General features: G+C 39.6%; 1 protein-coding gene across 2 annotated transcripts in view; it reads right to left on the reverse strand.

Moving 5' to 3' along the window:
- LOC142195432 (cytoplasmic FMR1-interacting protein 1) overlaps positions 1-18,712 on the reverse strand; it is a 75,178-nt gene that overhangs the window by 41,222 nt on the left and 15,244 nt on the right. For both annotated transcript variants that reach the window (XM_075265221.1, XM_075265222.1), the window contains exons 2-14: positions 16,627-16,750; positions 15,979-16,068; positions 15,638-15,715; positions 12,871-12,972; positions 12,342-12,523; positions 11,877-11,973; positions 10,975-11,103; positions 8,539-8,643; positions 7,925-8,016; positions 5,380-5,497; positions 3,788-3,910; positions 3,131-3,256; positions 2,054-2,220 (exon numbers count right to left, since the gene is read on the reverse strand). In XM_075265221.1, coding sequence (XP_075121322.1) covers positions 2,054-2,220; positions 3,131-3,256; positions 3,788-3,910; positions 5,380-5,497; positions 7,925-8,016; positions 8,539-8,643; positions 10,975-11,103; positions 11,877-11,973; positions 12,342-12,523; positions 12,871-12,972; positions 15,638-15,715; positions 15,979-16,068; positions 16,627-16,743 — 1,526 coding nt within the window. In that variant the 5' untranslated portion in view covers positions 16,744-16,750. The remainder of the gene's footprint in view (positions 1-2,053; positions 2,221-3,130; positions 3,257-3,787; positions 3,911-5,379; positions 5,498-7,924; positions 8,017-8,538; positions 8,644-10,974; positions 11,104-11,876; positions 11,974-12,341; positions 12,524-12,870; positions 12,973-15,637; positions 15,716-15,978; positions 16,069-16,626; positions 16,751-18,712) is intronic.

The raw sequence follows: 18,712 nt of genomic DNA on the forward strand, positions 1-18,712 counted from the left end.
ATAAGTTTGTATATTTTTCCGGTTTCATGTGGGTTTCCAAAATTCTTCCTCCTAAACTATACAGATAGGTTAACCAACTTCCTATAAAATTGGCCCTAATGTGTAAGTGTATGTAACACAAGGAAACTAGGTTGTGAACTCTATTGGGACAAGGGCTTAAAACAATCTATGTATGATATTATTATTGTTTATTTATTTATATAGTACCATTAATTCCATGGTGCTTTACATTTGGGGGTTACATACAGTACACAAAATATACAGGTAGATATAATACTAACAATGACTGACTGGCACAGTGGGGTAGGGGGTCCTGCCCGCGAGGGCTTACAATCTATGAGGGAAGGGGGGAGAGACAGAAGGTGAGCTGGAGACTGTTCAGATGGTAGTGCGGTGATAGTGTTATTGGAGGTTGTAGGCCTTCCTGAATAGGTGAGTCCTCAGGGCCTTTTTGAAGCTTGTGATTGTGGGGATCAGTCTTATGTGTCCTGGTAAGGAGTTCCAGAGTATGGGGGATGCCGGTTGTGTGAGGAGTGGATGAGAGCAGAGCAGAGTAGGAGGTCATTGGAGGATCTGAGGTTACGTGTGGGCAGGTAGCGGGAGAGTAGTTCAGAGATATATGGAGGGGAAAGGTTGTGGATCACTTTGAATATTAACGTTAATAGCTTGAACTCAATTCGCTGGGCTATAGGTAGCCAGTGGAGGGACTGGCAGAGGGGAGCAGCTGATGAAGATCGGGGGGTGAGGTGGATTAAGCGAGCTGCGCAGTTTAAGGTGGATTGGAGGGGGGCGAGGGTGTTTGCTGGGAGTCCATGGAGAAGGGTGTTGCAGTAGTCTAAACGGGAGATTATGAGTTCATGGATGAGCATCTTGGTAGTTTCAGGGGTGAGGAAGGAGCGGATTCGATGGATGTTCTTGAGCTGGAGGCGGCAGGAAGTGTTGAGGGTTTGAACATGTGACTTGAAGGATAGGTCGGAGTCCAGGGTAACCCCAAGATATCGGGCCTGTGGGACAGGGGAAAGTGGGGTTCCGTTAACTTTGATAGATGGGCGAGGTGGAGGAGCCATACAGGGTGGGGTGAAGATGATGAACTCCGTTTTCTCCATGTTCAGTTTGAGAAAGCGGGAGGAGAGGAAGGAGGCTACAGCCGCTAAGCAATCTGGAACTCTGTGGAACTATTGTGGAATATTTTATATAACCAATGATAAATAAATACTTAGCAATTGTAAAATAACATAAGAATCATTTATGGTAGCCTATACTAAGTGTGCTGCATGCCATCATTGTTTATACAGGCACAGCAGCTCATATGCAATGTAGAAATGTAACTTAAAGGGGTTTTCCCATATCACTGTGTCAGCACCCTGCCTGTTGTCTCCTCTTCTCACTTCCTGTATTCCCCAACCTCCCTCTTGCTGAACAGGACACTATGAGGTATCACAATACTTATGCAGATCAGATAAAATGCACATGCATGTAGAAAATGGACTCAGTGTTATCTGTGCGTTTACATAGAGAGATAAGAAACTTTATCAGCAAACTGCAATTAGCTGAACTGATTGTCCTGCTAACAAAGCAGTTAGTGTCATCACTTATCCCATCACACAGGTCCGTGGTTATGGAAGTCTTCAACTTACATAAGCTACTAGTATAGATAGGATCCTTGAGATGGGAATACCCCTTTAACTATAGCACTCACTTAGGAACTGAGTGAGCACCATAGCTACAGGTTCTGATGCAACCATGGCGTCTGGGTAGTTACTTTCACTTTCTCACCAACAATCGGTAACAACATGGTTAGTAGTATTCCACTCTATGGCACAAGTGATTTACAGATCACAGTTTCAAGTCCCCCCCCCCACCACCGATCCTCGAGATGAGACAACCCCTTTAATTGTTCCATGGAACAAACCTCTTATAAAGTACAGAAATATAGTGTAGTGAATGCATCTGCCCACAATATTTTGACGTGGGTTCACACATACTATAGACACAGTGCACAATATGAGCTGGTAACCTAAAACTATACATGGTCTCCATTAGGAGTCCTCACCTTTGGATAACATTTTTCTTTTTCTTAATAGCTTGTCTCAGTGGCTCTCGTAAGGTGACTTGTGCAAAATCCTGCAAAGCTGCATATATTGTATGGCGAATGGCATGGTTAAATACACTCTCCATCCGGCCCATCAGAACTTGCAAGCCTTTAATCATGGCAATCACCTACAGTCAGAAAAAGGTGTACATTAAATCATACTTGTACTGACATTTGTCAAGCTCTTTATCTACAACCTGAAGTAGATCAATAAACTTCCCTCCTACAAATCCTTTAAAATAACAGTAAAAAGTAACAATGAAAATTCCCCAGTCTGCTAAGGCTTGATACATATTTGTGCCCAAGTCTCCCTTTGGAGAGACTGTCGAATTGACTGCCAAAAGCCAATGGCAAAAAGAGCTACAAGTTTGACTTTTTAATTTGGCGGTTTCAATTTAAAACAACGGACACCCGATGGATCCCATTATAGTCAATGGAGTCCACTGGGGACCATTGGAGTTATCTGTTTTAGCAGTCCGTGTATCCACTGCTCTGGTCCTCAGACTGACCAAAACAATGGACCCCCGGGCGCAGTTGTGAACATAGTGCAGGGTATAACATGGGTTTGGAGTACAGTTAGGCCATAACTACGGTACTTCTCACTGCTTATTGAGGCATTAAAATGTTACAAAAGTCAAGGTAAAAAAGAACCACAGACTACAGCGCCTCACAGTTGCATCTGTATAAAGCGCCATAACTTTTACAAGTTAGGCTTATTTTGCATATAACATCTATTCTACTTAACCAGGTTATGTCTGCTTTTTGCTACCTTCTATAAACATTGCTCACAGGTTACATCATTGAATTTTGCAACAAGAGGAAGGCATTTGCCTCTCTCATTAAGCAAAACTTAAAAATAAAAACCACAAATTCTACAAAATAAATCTAAATTTACCATGATATATCAGATCATAGATCAGGTGAAGCATATGTTTAGCCTTCCTACCTACTACCTTCTCCTTCCATGCTAAGTATAATAAAGACTATCCACAGCTCCCTTGCTTTATAAATCTAAAACAATGCATAAAGATGGCATACTTCCACAAGAGCAAACTTCTCTTCGCTGGTGTAGTTGTAACGTGTGGCTCTCTCATACTCCTCAGCATTGTCTGGGCAATCTTTGTTGGAATACTTATCAGTTGGATGTACAAGCTTCCATGAGTACTGTTAAACAAGACATAGCATAGCCATTCATTTAACATTACAGTTAAACATGTTTTATATTTTTTCATTTATCTACCCAATATGCTATCCAAATAATATACCGAGTAGAAGGTGAATTGAACGCACTTGCTATGGGCCCTCCAAATTGTCTCTGCACACCAAAATTTTGCATTCATAGTGATGAATTCTGTCCCAAAACAATCCAACAATTTTGCAGTTTCCCCTAAATATTTAGTGCCGGTATCCTCACAGTATAGATTTCATGACAAATAATAGGAGAAAAGGTAACCATAGGGAATATGAAGACCTAAGACTGGCCATACACATTAGAGAGATGTCCGTTAAGCTCATTCATTTGACAGCTATTCCTCCTGACCACCCAATATACAAGCATGCACAGTTGGCTGGGATGAGGATGCTCTTAGAAGAAACGAAATATTGTTGAAAGTGTTCTTTAATAAGTAACAGTAAGATTCTGCGACCTAAGGTGGGACAAGGAATTCATATAATTGGGTTCTTCCCAGAACATACCACTTCCATCACATGTGCACTCCACTGTGACAGCAGCTGGAGTCCTTGTAAGGATAAGTCAAAAAGTTTCCGGTACTCAGCATCAGTCTTCTGAGCTTCTTGGCGACCAGACCCAGTTACTACCTAAAATAGGCCAAACAAGTGGATATAAGCGTGTTAAGTGTTAAACTATTTGTCAAAAAACATACAATTATGTATATTAATATTAATGAGCTTGAAACAAAGTGTCAATATTTTTACTTAAAACGTACTTTCATGAAATCCAAATGAGGGGGTGTTCACACTTGCGCCCATGTCCGCACCGTGCCACTGGATTTCGGTCCTAAGCCCCGGCAAAACTGATTACTTCCCGGCAGTCAATTATAAAACCCATTCATTTGAATGGGTTTTAAAAGCAAACTGCTGGTGTTCGTAGGCAACTCTTTTTTTCGGCTGGGCTGAAAATTGGACATGTAGGACATGTGTCCATCCAAAAAAAAAAAAAAGAAAAAGAAAAAGGCGGACATGGGCGCAAGTGTGAACGCCCCTAAGGGAAATTTACTATGCTTATCCTGGCTCAATCTGAAGGAAACAACAAGAAGTGTGTCTAAAAAGTGGGGGCATGATTTAAAGGGATCCCATCAGTCACACACAATTTTTTGTAGGTACCACATCGGAATAGCCTTAAGAAAGGCTATCCGTCTCCTACCGTTTGTCATCTTCTCCACGCCGCCGTTCGCCTACAATCCCGGTTCTTGTTGGTATGTAAAAGAGTTCTTTCACAGAACTGGGGGTGGGCCCCAGCGCTCAGACAGCACTGGGAAAGGCCCAATGCTGCGAGAGAACTCTCTCCAGCGCCGCCTTCTCCTCTGCTTCAGCAGCGTCATCTTCAGCCTCTTCTTCCGGCGATGGCTTGTAACTTCTAGGCCTTGGGCAGAGCAGACTGCGCACACCCACAGGCCATGAGAAAATGGCCGCTTACAATACTGTGCAAGTGGCCATTTTCTCGTGGCCTGTGGGCATGCGCAGTCCGCTCTGCCCAAGGCCTAGAAGTTACAAGCCATCGCCGGAAGAAGAGGCTGAAGATGACGCTGCTGAAGCAGAGGAGAAGGCAGCGCTGGAGAGAGTTCTCTCGCAGCATTGGGCCACCCCCAGTGCTGTCTGAGCGCTGGGGCCCACCCCCAGTGCTGCAAAAGAACTCATTTACATACCGACAAGAACCGGGATTGTAGGTGAACGGCGGCGCAGAGAAGACGACGAAAGGCAGGAGACGAATATGCTATTCCGATGTGGTACCTATAAAAAATTGTGCCTGACTGATAGGATCCCTGTAAACGCAAATTTTAGGGACAAATATTGATCTAAAGCAAGCGAACCTAGCAGTGGTAAGCCAATGTGTTAAAATTGGTGCATCTTCTGACTGGTCTCATTTTAAAGGTATCTAAATGAAAGACCATATTAATAAATCTCTTCGAATGGCTGCAAATTCATACAAATTAGTTTCATGGTACACAATACTAAAGCAAATCTATGGCTACCACCACTGAACCATCTTTGTGTTTTACAATAAGTGTTATTCTATCACAAACTCAAAGCCCTGCATAAAAACACACCTCACTATTGCTGTATCGTGCCAGCTCTGAGATAAAGCGCATGTGGTCTTCTCTAATCTGGATCATCTGCTCACAGATGTTGTACTGAGGGCTGCTGCTAGACGATGTACAGGTCCATCTGTTTGAGAGTACAAACTAAAGCGTTACAATTGAAGAAAATGAAAAAAAAAATACCCTTAACAAGCTAAACTAAGAAAAACACCACCGACTCTGTATGTCCACAATAGTTTAAGAGATCAAAATGAATGGCTTCATATACATATGGCTTCAATACACAGTAGTAATCAAATATAAATAAAACTATAATGTTTATTATTAATATAAGAAATACAAAAATAACATAAAAATTACAATTTTATTACAATATAGTATAATAAAATATTTTTATTGGGCCAAAGGTAAAGAAAAATATAATTATTAAACTAAACTCAATGAAAATATAAAATAAATAAAAATAAAAGGTTATTGGTTGAGTTATGTCCAAGCAATATGGTACAAGTAGAGAGAAGTGACTTATTTTCCTAAGCAAGAGCAGATTTACATTTAACAGACTTACCAAATATATGCTTACCACTACTATCGCACACTTTAATGCATGTGCATACTTAGAGAAAGGAGCTGAGGAACAAGCTTTCATATTTAAAGAGGACCTTTCATCACCTCAAAGCTCTTAACATCAATTAATAAGCGCTGTTCCACTGATTCTGGCACCACTGGAATTTTTTTCTCTAGCCCCCACCATTCCTCAGCAATTAATGATGTTAATTATGGTGCCTGATATACTAATTAGGCTCTGTTGGGTCAGGAGGGAAGTGTCAGGCAAGGAGTGTGATTCTAAACTCTGACACTGGCGGCCTCTCATTGGAGCTCTGAATCAGGCCCCTTTTCCTTCTCCTGCCTGAATTGCCCTTTTGACATTACAGAGCTTAAAAAGGTTGTCCAGGAAAAAAAGGTTTTTTTTTTGTTTTTTTTTCCTGGAGGTTGGCAAAGGGGAAAGGAAACTGGATGTATGGAGGGGGCTGAGGAGCTGATGCTGACTGTATAATACAGCTAACAGCTGTGATCGGTGCAACACCAATCGAAGCTGTTAAAATTTTACATGCCACATATTGCATTGTGTAGTATAACCAATCAGACCCTCTAGGATTCAAGGGGGTCTGGAAAAAAAAATCCCACAAGAAACACAAAAGTTCAAGTCACCCCCCCCCCCCCCCCTTTCCCTAGATCACATATAAAAATCAAAGTAGCCAGATTTTTTTTCATCATGAAAATTGGCTAAGTCTTTACAGAAACTGGGATGCTGGACTGCCAGGAAAAAGGGAGTATGTTTTTTTTTGTTTTTTTTTTCTTTTTTCATCTTCCCCGGCCTGCAGAAAAAAAACTGCACTGTAACGGTGGGGGCTAGACAGAAAATTCCAACTGTGCTGGAATCAGTGTCTATTATCAGATGCTAAGAACGTTAATTGGTGGAGGTGGTAAAAGGTCCTCTTTCAGGATGGGCTGAGAGAAAAACTAGAGGAAAGTTAAAGGGTACCCAAGTTTTTGATGGAACTTACAAATCATGCAGTGTCTTCCTGGACACATGCTCTGTTGGTGTTGGACCATTCAAAAGTGTTGATACTTTTTTTTTTTTCTGGGTATAATCACCTCATTTTGCTTTAACACCTGCAGCTCACTCAGAGAAAGAGGGCGGGTACCTGGTGTGGACCGCTGACAGTAGTTTACTGAGCAACACTTCCCACAAGGCTCAGGATTGTGCAAAAAGCTCCATCCAATTGTCTATTCTATATAGTATATATTTTCAAGCAAGTTATGGCACTATCTGGGCAGGTCTTGTATACGGAGTGTATACACTAAATAATTCCTGTGGTCCTACACAAGCATGATCTTTGCTCAAGCACCACTTCCCCATGCTTAGTCAGAAGAATTAACCTAACCTGTTTTTTCCTTGCTCTATGTAAAGCTGTTATCACAGGCACTGAAAAACATAACTCACTCTGTACAGAACTTCTCACTATACCTGTGAGTACATACAGACAGCAGTCCACAGGGCTGAGAGGTAAGAAGAGCCTTTGCAGAGCTGGTAAAGGAGCTGCTGGACTTGCTCACCTACTTCCTACAGCAGCCTCTGCTTCTAAGGATCCAATTCAGTGGACTGCAGATTTAAAACATAGGTGCCCCCTAGTGGCCGTCCTTTCACAACAGATCTTAGTGTTGAAAATCTGATCTTTTTTTTTTTTTTTTTAATGGAATTGATTTTCAATCATGTTCATGATGACCTATCTGGCCCATTCATTCGGGCCTAATCTGGAGCAGAATTCCACGATGGGATGCCAGCGCACTGCACCAGCATTCTGTCGCAGCTAGCCACGTGGTATGTTCACACGCGGATTCCATTTTCCGCTGTGTAAACATACCCTTAATGTATTGGACAAGCAGAACTTGTATTCCAAAAATTCTTCATTGGCCAATGTTAACATTATTACTATCCTCTGCATACAGGCTTCTTCACCCAGTAAAGCTGGCAGGGACTAAGAATGCTTACCGAGATTTATTCTCCTCATAATGTGCGCTGGTTTTAATGTATCTTGCAAGTTCTATTTGCATGTCCCCAAATAGTGGCACCACCTGCAACTGCTGTACTCGTAAAATGATAAGAAAAAAAAATAAACAAGAATATAAATAATAATAATAATAATGAGAAAGCCTGACATGATATACCACAAATTCTTCCCATTACAATAACTGAGTAAGCCTCTGCTGAACAACACTGACCCTGAGAAGACATCTAGTGTAAACAGTTAAATAAATGTGACTATACAGATCTAAACCAACATTGCATACTACAGACATTACTGGCTCAGAATAATATGAATATTACTACATTTGTAATTAGTCTGATTAAATAGAATAACACAAGAATGCTGCATATGAAAACATAGCGAGAACCATACCAAGCTTTATTTCAATTCATTTTTATTCCTCACCTTTGGCTCTTAAACAGTTTTAATGTACAATAATCACTCAGATTTACTGGCTGTGTCTGGTATTGCAGTAAAAGGGGCAGAGATGCAATGTCAGGCACAGACCACAGAGCTGTTCCGCTTCTATTTATCCATTTGCTGAACATATAACAATCATTATTGTTTTAATTACTACCTTAAAGAACTTGTCTATTTTAGTGAGATTAATCCTCTTCTTAGCATCTAGTTTATAGATGTTGCTCACACTCCCATCCATAAGGTACAATCCAAATCCCATAACCTAAAAAAAAAAATATATAAAATGATGTAATTTATGGACAGAATATGGTATTCATGACATGGTTCTATAAACTAATGGTTCTATAACCATATATTATCATATATAACTAAATATATCATAAAAAAACACGAAAACTTGGTAATCTTCAGTAGTTGATACCTTTTTAATGGCTAACTCATAATGATGACAAATGGCTAACGTTTCGAAGCGCAAGGCTCCTTTGTCAAAGCAAATTTAAAAACATTTTTGAAGGATGCATATATATATATATATATATATATATATATATATATATATACACAGAGCAGGCACAAAGGGTGTTAGATTTCAGGAGGAGGGGGGGGTTGTTAGTAGTTGGTGAGACAATGTAAGCAATTGGTGGAGACATTTGCTAGAGACAATGTGGTAATTGGTGGAGACAATATAAACACTTACAGGTCCTTGTCAGATCACACACTACTGTAAAAAGACATGAACCCCTGTGATGCATTAATCCCACACTCTAGTGTCCGAAACAATGTCATGAATTTATATTCATGTATGCGTCTTTCTCTCTTAGATCTGAAATTCCCTCTCAAAACATTTCCATGTGGGAATAAGAGGTGCAAAACCTGCCCCCACATACTGACCACTGACAGGATAGAGATACCAAACTCGAACAAGGAATATAACATTCCAGGTACCTTCACCTGCAGCACATCCAATGTAGTGTATTTAATTATGTGTACCAAATGCTCCACTGATAATCTGTATGTTGGAGAGACCGGACAGCAACTTAGACTGCGCATGAACTCACATCGCCATACTATTAAAGAACAAAGATCTGACCTTCCCGTGTCAAAACATTTTTGCAGGGGGGACCACAACATTACCAATGACATGAAAATTCTGATTTTGAGAGGGAATTTCAGATCTAAGAGAGAAAGACGCATACATGAATATAAATTCATGACATTGTTTCGGACACTAGAGTGTGGGATTAATGCATCACAGGGGTTCATGTCTTTTTACAGTAGTGTGTGATCTGACAAGGACCTGTAAGTGTTTATATTGTCTCCACCAATTACCACATTGTCTCTAGCAAATGTCTCCACCAATTGCTTACATTGTCTCACCAACTACTAACAACCCCCCCCTCCTCCTGAAATCTAACACCCTTTGTGCCTGCTCTGTGTATATATATATATATATATATATATATATATATATATATATATATATATATATATATATATATATGCATCCTTCAAAAATGTTTTTAAATTTGCTTTGACAAAGGAGCCTTGCGCTTCGAAACGTTAGCCATTTGTCATCATTATGAGTTAGCCATTAAAAAGGTATCAACTACTGAAGATTACCAAGTTTTCGTGTTTTTTTATATTTCCAACCCACTGGCTAACACGGTACAACAACGAACATTTCCCTTTACTAAATATATCATATTAACCATATATAATCTTAAAGAATTGAACATTTTAGACAATCTCAACATGTTAGAAGGGTCCTTTAATAAAAAGATCACAAGCCCATCCTTCTCAATGGGTTGTACAAAAACAAATCCTCCAGAGTGAGGCGCTGCTTCTCATCCCCTCTTCACTCAAGGGATGAAGATCCTGAATGTGAGAATCCATTTTATTAACTGTAATAAGGTATATGAAAATGGGTTTTGTAAACCAGACAATCCCTTAAAGTATACAAAGAACGAGGTAAATGTGATGTAGGCAAACTGCCATAGGATAAAATACTGGTCAGATACTCTGCTCCTGACTAAGCTGCACAAACAGAACACAGCAAAAGACAACGGAGTTCTGGCACTGCACTTTATTTTACTGCACTATTTTGTCACACACAGCAGTTACGAACACAGCCAAGATTTCTAGGTGGAGACAATTCCTGGAGAGGACCCTCCAAAAATATCCACATAACTATGAACATTCCTATTTAATGAGTCAATATACAAACTTAAAGCAGATACAAGTAGAGATGAGCGAACACTATTCGAAACAGCCATGTTGATTAGCACGCTCCCAAAGAAATTAATGGACGTAGCTGGCACGCAGGGGGTTGAGCAGCCGGCAAAGTCTGCGTGCCAGCCGCTTCCATTCATTTCTATGTGAGCGTGCTATTCGAAACGGCTGTTTCGAATAGTGTTCGCTCATCTCTAGATACATGTTCATTGTTTCACATAGATAAGACCCTATGTGTTATACAATTTTATACCACTGTTCACACTTACTGGCCGATGTTGTCCATTTTCAATACAGAATGAAATAATACTTCTATCAACCACTGACAAAGTAAAACAAAGTCTAGTTATTGTAGTTTTCTTACTTTTAGTAACATGTGCTTCTCCCCGGGCGTCAAGTACATTTTGTTGTCATAGTAGTCAACACATAGGTTCACAATATCAGCGAGGAGTTCTTCATAGCCAGGAATGACTTCCAGTTGTTGCTGTAATGACTGCAAAGTAAAGACCACCACAAATAAGAGAGTGCAGAATCTAATGTGAAAACCAGCATAGAAGATGAGCTCAAATCAAAATACGAATACTCGAATAACAAAAATAATATAAAGCACGGCACCTTCACCCCAATTTATCAGGGTTCTGTACTAAGCCTGTAAAATCCCTTTATGTTGTATCAGAATACACAGCTTACTCCACTTCAGTGCCACAAATCTGCAAAATTTCCTTCTACTTCTTAAAGTGATGGAATTTGTAACCTACCCAAGTATGACTGCTATGCATTTTTATACAATGATGGGATATAGTTGCACAACCATGCATACTTCTATTCCTTTCAAAGTACAGGAAACTGAGAAAATCACAGCACAAAAGTTTTTTTGGGATAACCTATTAAAGTTTTACTTTACTGTGTACATCACACAACAAGAAATTATTCAAGGAAGTCCTTCTAAATGGAAAAATAAGACAGTGACTATATGTGCTTTAATGGGGTTTTCAGCCTCCATGGGCTAAGCCATCAGTATGCAATCCATAGAAGGCTCACCTATTCTGGCATCCTTCAGGCACTGGAAGGAGTGCAGCGGACAAGGATCACAAGCAGACTGCTGCTATACAAATAATAGGTGTGGCACTGAACTTGGGCTACTGCTACACAGTGGACTGGTCGGTAGCGTTGTTCCTATTACTTGAATAGGAGCATCTTGCATGTGTAGGTTAGAAATAGGGCGTACCTAAACTACAATAAGTATTGTTAGCACCTTGTACACACCTGAGTTATCTTATTATGATTGGCGAGAAACATGGACAAGTTCTGGGACTCCTGGATTGATTGAGGATCTGCCATTTTCCGCAAAAACTGAGCAGCTCTAGAATTAGACAAAATTTAAGAAAAAGAATTAGATTAAAAGACCTTGGTCACCGTTTAAAAGCATCCGTCCACTTCCTTACCTGTAGATAGATATGCGAGAGAGGGATCCTAAAAGTAAGTGGTCCCTTTCCAAAAATGGTACTTATTCTAAGTTATAGATCCCTTCCCAAAAGAGAAAGGGTGTCTTTATTAGGATCAAAGGTTAAATATTTACTGCAATAAGTGATCATTGGCTATGGTATGCATTGTAAACATATGCTGGGGGAATTTTATGCCTCATGCGAAGACATATTTATTATTACAACATAGATCAGAATACATCATTATTAATTCACGGACTATGTGGGTGATCCATGAACATCTCACCTCTTGTATGCTGAATGATCATTTTTCACACTACACTTCATATTTTTGAGCTCATCCAAAACGGCAAACATATTGATGAATTTTCCAAGAGTTAATAAGTAAGCTTCAGACACAAAGTCTTTTCTTCTCTCTGCATGGCAAAGACGTTTCACTTCAGCACAAAAGCGCTCAGTAGCATTTCTCTGTCACCAAAATTAAAGAAATTAAGAAGTTACACAAGTACACCAGCTTTATTTAACACAACACTAACAAACAATGATTTCCCCTGTAAATGGGGCTGATAGGAATACAGCTACATGCCCGTTCCCCTTATCATCTGACAAACTCGCAAAAGTGGAGGCCAAGTGACAGGAGAGCCATACACAGTATCCTGCTGATGTCAACATGGCAACCCCAGCACAAGTACAATACTAACATTATAGTCTCCTTTTTATTGTCTGTATGTTCAGTAGAATATGTAACTCGTTCATTAGCATATATATCTTACTAATCTGTCCAGAACTTATTTGCAAAAGCAAAAAACTGGTACCTGGAAATACATAAAGTTCATTAGTTTGGTGACCTCTGGTTCCAAAACTTCAACAGTTTTCTCATAGATTTCTACTCTGTTAGGCTGTTCATTGCATTTAACCTAGAGGAAAGGAAATAAAATCATCAGGTTATTAAATTCACTAAATAACAAATACACAAAGCTCAACTATAGAAACACAAGAAAGCCAACATATACCAGTAAATCAACTTAATAAATTAGCCAATCACTTTTGTAAGTGAGTAAACTTCTTGGTAGTTGGCTAGATCCATATTCATGGAGGTACTCAATCTGGATATTTCCTATGTTTTATCTACCAAATATTCCCCTTCCTTTCCAACTGGGATGCAATACAGCCGAGCTACAACTTGGTGATGACAAAAATGATGACCAAATAACATTTGGATTAAAAATGACAACCAATACTGCTGGATTTCCTCTTGTTACTTTTGCAAAAATGCACAGTGCAAGCACAGTAGAAAAAGGCCAAATGAAACATTTCACTAATGTCTGTTTTGCTACTGTACAGAAGATTTTCGCCAATAGGTTGTCAGTATGAGAATTAAATTTGGACCAGAAATCCTTTCTAAGGGAAAAACTAACCACTGGTTACTGTACATCAAGCAAATATACAACCATAGACAGAACAGTAAGTTTAAAAGGATAGTAATAGCAAAAGAGAAAACATGGAAGGCTAGCTTCACACTTAATGTAGGATTCCACATGGCAAATTTTGTCAAAAAAAATCACAGAAAAAAATATTTTGTCCCACAAAATGATGGATGCCATAATGGAAAGTATCATCAATGGGATCTGTACAGTGCCATTGTGTTTTGATATAACACTGATCTAACACTGCATTTTATTCTACACTAGGAAAATATAAAGATTATATAATAAGCCATACAGGGAAACAAGTGTGGTAGTGATGTACTGAATACCTCCATGGTAATCTGTACATAGAGGTATAGCAAGCAGGCACTGATGTAGGGAATATAGTTTTTTTGTTTTTGTTTTTGTTTTTTTTACTGTAAACTAGACTGCTGACATGCCCCAAGCACAGAAGTGCTAACCAAAAACACCTGGTAGGGGGAAAAAACCCAAATGTGATGTGATGTAGTTAAAATGCTAATTTTGTGTTGCTATCATAATCATAACTAAATGTGTAGTTATGCAGTCAAATGCAACTATAGACAGGGAAGCCAAAAGAGTTGAAAACTCCTGCATCTCAGTGGTACTGGAACTGCACCTGTATTCTATACACAGTGAAAGCAAACCTGGTGACCCAGTCTGTGACATCCATCAAGCAACCAATATGCTACTTCAAGGTATATGGGATTGTGCTGAGTCTTACATGTTGCTGTGGCTGAGACACTACAGTTACAGGTAATCTAGAAAGGTTTGATTTCTAGACTATAGTGTTGTGACAGTCTGCAAATTGGAAAACAACTCCACTCACTTTTACGACATGCTTTACAGTACAGTGAAAAGTGAAATCCTTAGTAGTCAGATTGCTGTGTAGCCCTAGTCTAAACAGTATGTTGAAGTGTGTTGATGGACAACACAACCTCTGTTTGCAGCATTCACAAAACACTAAGCAGGGTTTGCAGAAGCTGGCTGCACGACGGCCATAGATACATTTACTTCTTCTGGCTTAGGGTATGTTCACACAGAGTATTTTGACGTGGAATCCACCTGCAAAAACGTCTCCCATTCATTTCAATGGGAGCGACTCGCTTTTTTCCTGCTAACAATTTTTTTCAGCTAGCGCACGACAAAAAGCGGCATGCCCTATCTTTACACGGATTCTGTGGCTGAGTCAGCTGTAGCTTCTGCGTCTCCAGACACACGGAAAAAGTTTCCGCCATGTGAACTAACCCTTGAAGGGCTTTTCTGGGCAAAAAAAATGTTTTTTTGTTTTTTTTTCTAAATGTCTGTTAGTGATATTAATAGGTTAATAAATGCACCCATGTACCTTTAGCCATGTTTTGAGTGATTGCTTGGTGTCTCTGGAAGCTTCTGGTATTTCCTTGAATTTGATTGAACGATTCAGCTTCCTGCTATGTAACTTCCACACTAACCATTCTCACCTTACTCCCCCCCCCTCCCTCAATCCCCTCTCCTTCCTCTCTCCCTCTCATACACTCTCTCCGTGTCTCTCTAGCTATCCCAACCTTCCCTACCTACTCAGCCCAACCCCCGACCCATTATATACTTATCTTCTTGGCTTATTCCTGCGGGACGGCCCCTCCTCCTTTACTGATTCTGCAGGCGTGCGCTCTTCTCCCAGCACTGCTTTGTTCTCTGCAGTGATAATCCACCTGTACTGCACATGCGTGAGAGCTGCGCAGTAGCAACAGCAGCGGGCAGAGCAGCGCTTGAAGAAGAGGGCATGCCCGCAGAATCAGTAAAGAAAGACGAGCTGTCCCACGTGAAGAGGTTTAGATTAGTATAGGGATTTCCAATTATCCCAGACAAACCCTTTAACACTCTTTTTAGCTGCATCTCAATAACATTGTGAAAATAAGGCATAAGACTGTTTAACATGTTTACACGTATCCAATCTACAGACATATACTTGTTGTAAATACCAGGATACAGTGTAAATGGTGTCAAGAGGAAGTCCTCATGATAGAAGGAATTAAATGTGAAAATTAATGTAATTAATGAACACTGCATAAGAGAAAGCGCAACACCCATACCCACCAAAAAAACCTCTTCATTTAACATTGGATAATCAATAAGACAGGATACGGTAAACAGTTACCTGGGGTATGGCTCTAGAGCAGCTTCTCCATGTGTAAAGCATGATGGCATACTCCTGTCCTTCTTCCAGCATTTCATTCTACAAAAAAAGACCCAGGAATTTATGTTATATACTGAAATAAAAAAAAAAAACAAACACCTCTTTAACTGCTCAAGAGTGTTCCAGAAAAAAAAAAATCATAATAAATACCACCAGAGGAAAGCAGACAACCATTTACTTGGATATTAAACAGATGGACTGTGGCTTTCCAACATAACGGCATAATGTTTATTTTGTACGATGTATATGTATACAGACATATAAAAATCGAAGTAATAATTCAACATGCTATCACCACTCACCATGCTAGAATGGACGGTAGCCTGCTCAATGTATCGTGCAATGCCAGTGACAAAGGCATTTCTGTCCTCAAAGTTAGTGTTGAAATTTGGCTGCACAAATAAGAAAAAACAACAAAACACAAAGTTATGATCAATCTCAGAAAAAATATTTCAAGACAGTTTCATTTATAAAACAACAACTGGCTGGGGACAGGTCCTTTACACTGACATAACGACTCAGGATATCGATTAGTCCGAGAACCCGCTACATCAGCAGAAAGGCAAAACAAATGTAATATATGTAGGTCTCATGAATTACATATATTACAGAACAACAGAGGGATATTGAAAAAAGATGTACATTAGGAAGTTGGAGGGGGTGGCATGGGGGACTTGTTATTAGAATATTGATTTATCCTGGACAATCCCTTTGAGCCTTAATACAAAGGTGACTCTACCTCTGTTAATGTGAATGAGGGTCTCTTGACTCCCACCAGAATTCTGATGCTGCAGTCCAACTTGGCTGATCATTTGTCATAAGGACAAATAAGTCACTGCCAGGATCTGACTCTGGCAGCTAGTTACTCCTCGCAGAATCTTTTACAAGATTGTGTAGGTGAGTATATATTTTATGTGCACCATTAAGTACATGGTATAGGATTATTGTACCTGATACAGCAAAGATGATGGAGGTGGCTCAATGCAGGGCTGCTGGTCTGGTAAAGGCAGCTCCTCCAAGAGATCCACATTGGATAGAGCATCCTCGAGGGTAACTTGTGTCGTCATTGTGAAGCTGTAAAAACAAAAAAATATAAAATATTATATTACATAAATAAATGCGGAAGACTTGAATATGGAAATTAATTATAAAGGAAAGTGGAGAAACATTTTCCCACACTGTATTTGCGTCTGTAGTATATTCTTTGAGTGGTTAAAGAGGTTGCAAATAATGACTGTAATAACAAGAGACAACTTTTGAAAAAAAAACAAAAAAAAAAAACAAGTCTCAAGCAAATTAAGGCTAAGGCCTCATGTTGTGGAAATGCAGCTTCTTTTGTTGCAGATTTTGCTGCGGTTTCTTGAGCCAAAGCCAAGAATGGCTACAAAGGGAATGGGAAATATATAGAAAGTTATTATACTTCTACCTTCTGCACAATCCACTCCTGTCTGTGGCTCAAGAAACCACAACAAAATCTGCAACAAAAGAAGCAGCGTTTCCACAAAGTGAGGCCTCAGCCTTACAGCATGTTCACACAGAGGACTCTGGAGCTACTGTGTGAGCCATCTTGATGCCATAGCATTTACTTTTTTGTTGCCTGAGAAAAGGAATTATAAAGAAATACATGGTGTTCCCCATGATATTAATAATTGAGAACAGCTGCAGAAAAAACACTAACACTTATATTAATGGAAAATCCATGAGCAGATTAAGTCATCTGCCCAACCCATCACTACTGTGATTCAGACTACTCCCTTTCCTTTCAGAAAAGGGTACAGCCAGATCTGACAATTATCAAACATCTAAGACTTCATTCACATCCGAGTTGTAATTTCTGATGTTACAGGATCCAAATAATCTCAATAATGAATCTGCTAGAACTGTTGCATAATGGACATATAGTGAGCCTAGTATACTCCATCAGGTCCCCTGGGTAACTGTCCCCACTCTTTTCACAACCTGACTCCTGCACCGATGACCACAGTCAGCTCCGCTAATTCATGAAAGAAAACTATAGAGACTAAGTTTATTTCAAAGTAAATATGCAACAAGCTTTGTATCCAATTATACAATATGAATAATTGTATCATATTTAAGAATTTTACTTTGAAGCCAGAGTCAGTAACTTTTTTCCAACTCCTTAATGCCTTGCATTTTTACAGGGATCTCCAACAAAAGTTTCTATAACCTCCAACCCAGGTGTAAATGTTGAAGGCTTAAAGTGGACCTTTCACCTTCTCCACGAATTCAAGTTCATAGTATCTGTTAATAGCTGCTACTCCACTGATTCCAGCACAGTTGGAATTTTGTTCTCTAGCATTTACCGTTCTTGAGCAACAAGTACAGTTAGTTTTGGTGTCTGATGTGCTATTTAAGCTTTGTAATGTCAGAAGGGTGGTGTCAGGCAGGGGGTGTGATACAGAGCTCCAATCAGAAGCAGCCAGTGTCAGAGCTCAAAATTACACCCCTTGTCTGCTCCTGCCTGACACCACCCCTCCTGACAGTACAGAGCCTAAATAGTATATCAGGCAGCAAGATTAACAGCATTGATTGCTTGGGAATGGTGGGGGCTGAAGGAAAAAATTCCAACTGTACCAGAATCAGTGGAGCAGCGACTTTTAACTGATACTAAGAACTGGAGTTGTTAAGAAGTCCTCATTAAATCCTTCCCACCGCGGGCATTTTTTAATTTTCGTTTTTGACTACTCCCCTTCCAAACCCCATAACCTTTTTATTTTTCTGCTCAGAACAATGTGAGGTCTTAATGTTTGCGGTACAAATTCTTCTTCAAGATGTTACCATTAATTATCCTGTACAATGTACTGAAAAGCTGTAAAAAAAAAAATTAGAATAGGAGGATTTGAAGAAAAACTGCATTTGTGTGACATTTTTACGATGTTCACTGTGCAGCCAAAACGACATGTCACCTATATTCTGTGTTTTGGTACAATTCTGAGGATACCAAATTTATATGGTTTTATTTATATTCTAACCCCTTAACCCCTTCCCGTACTATTACGGCGCATGTCGGGTCTG

The sequence above is a fragment of the Leptodactylus fuscus genome, chromosome 2 (assembly GCF_031893055.1).
Source record: "Leptodactylus fuscus isolate aLepFus1 chromosome 2, aLepFus1.hap2, whole genome shotgun sequence".
Classification (NCBI taxonomy): Eukaryota; Metazoa; Chordata; class Amphibia; order Anura; family Leptodactylidae; genus Leptodactylus; species Leptodactylus fuscus.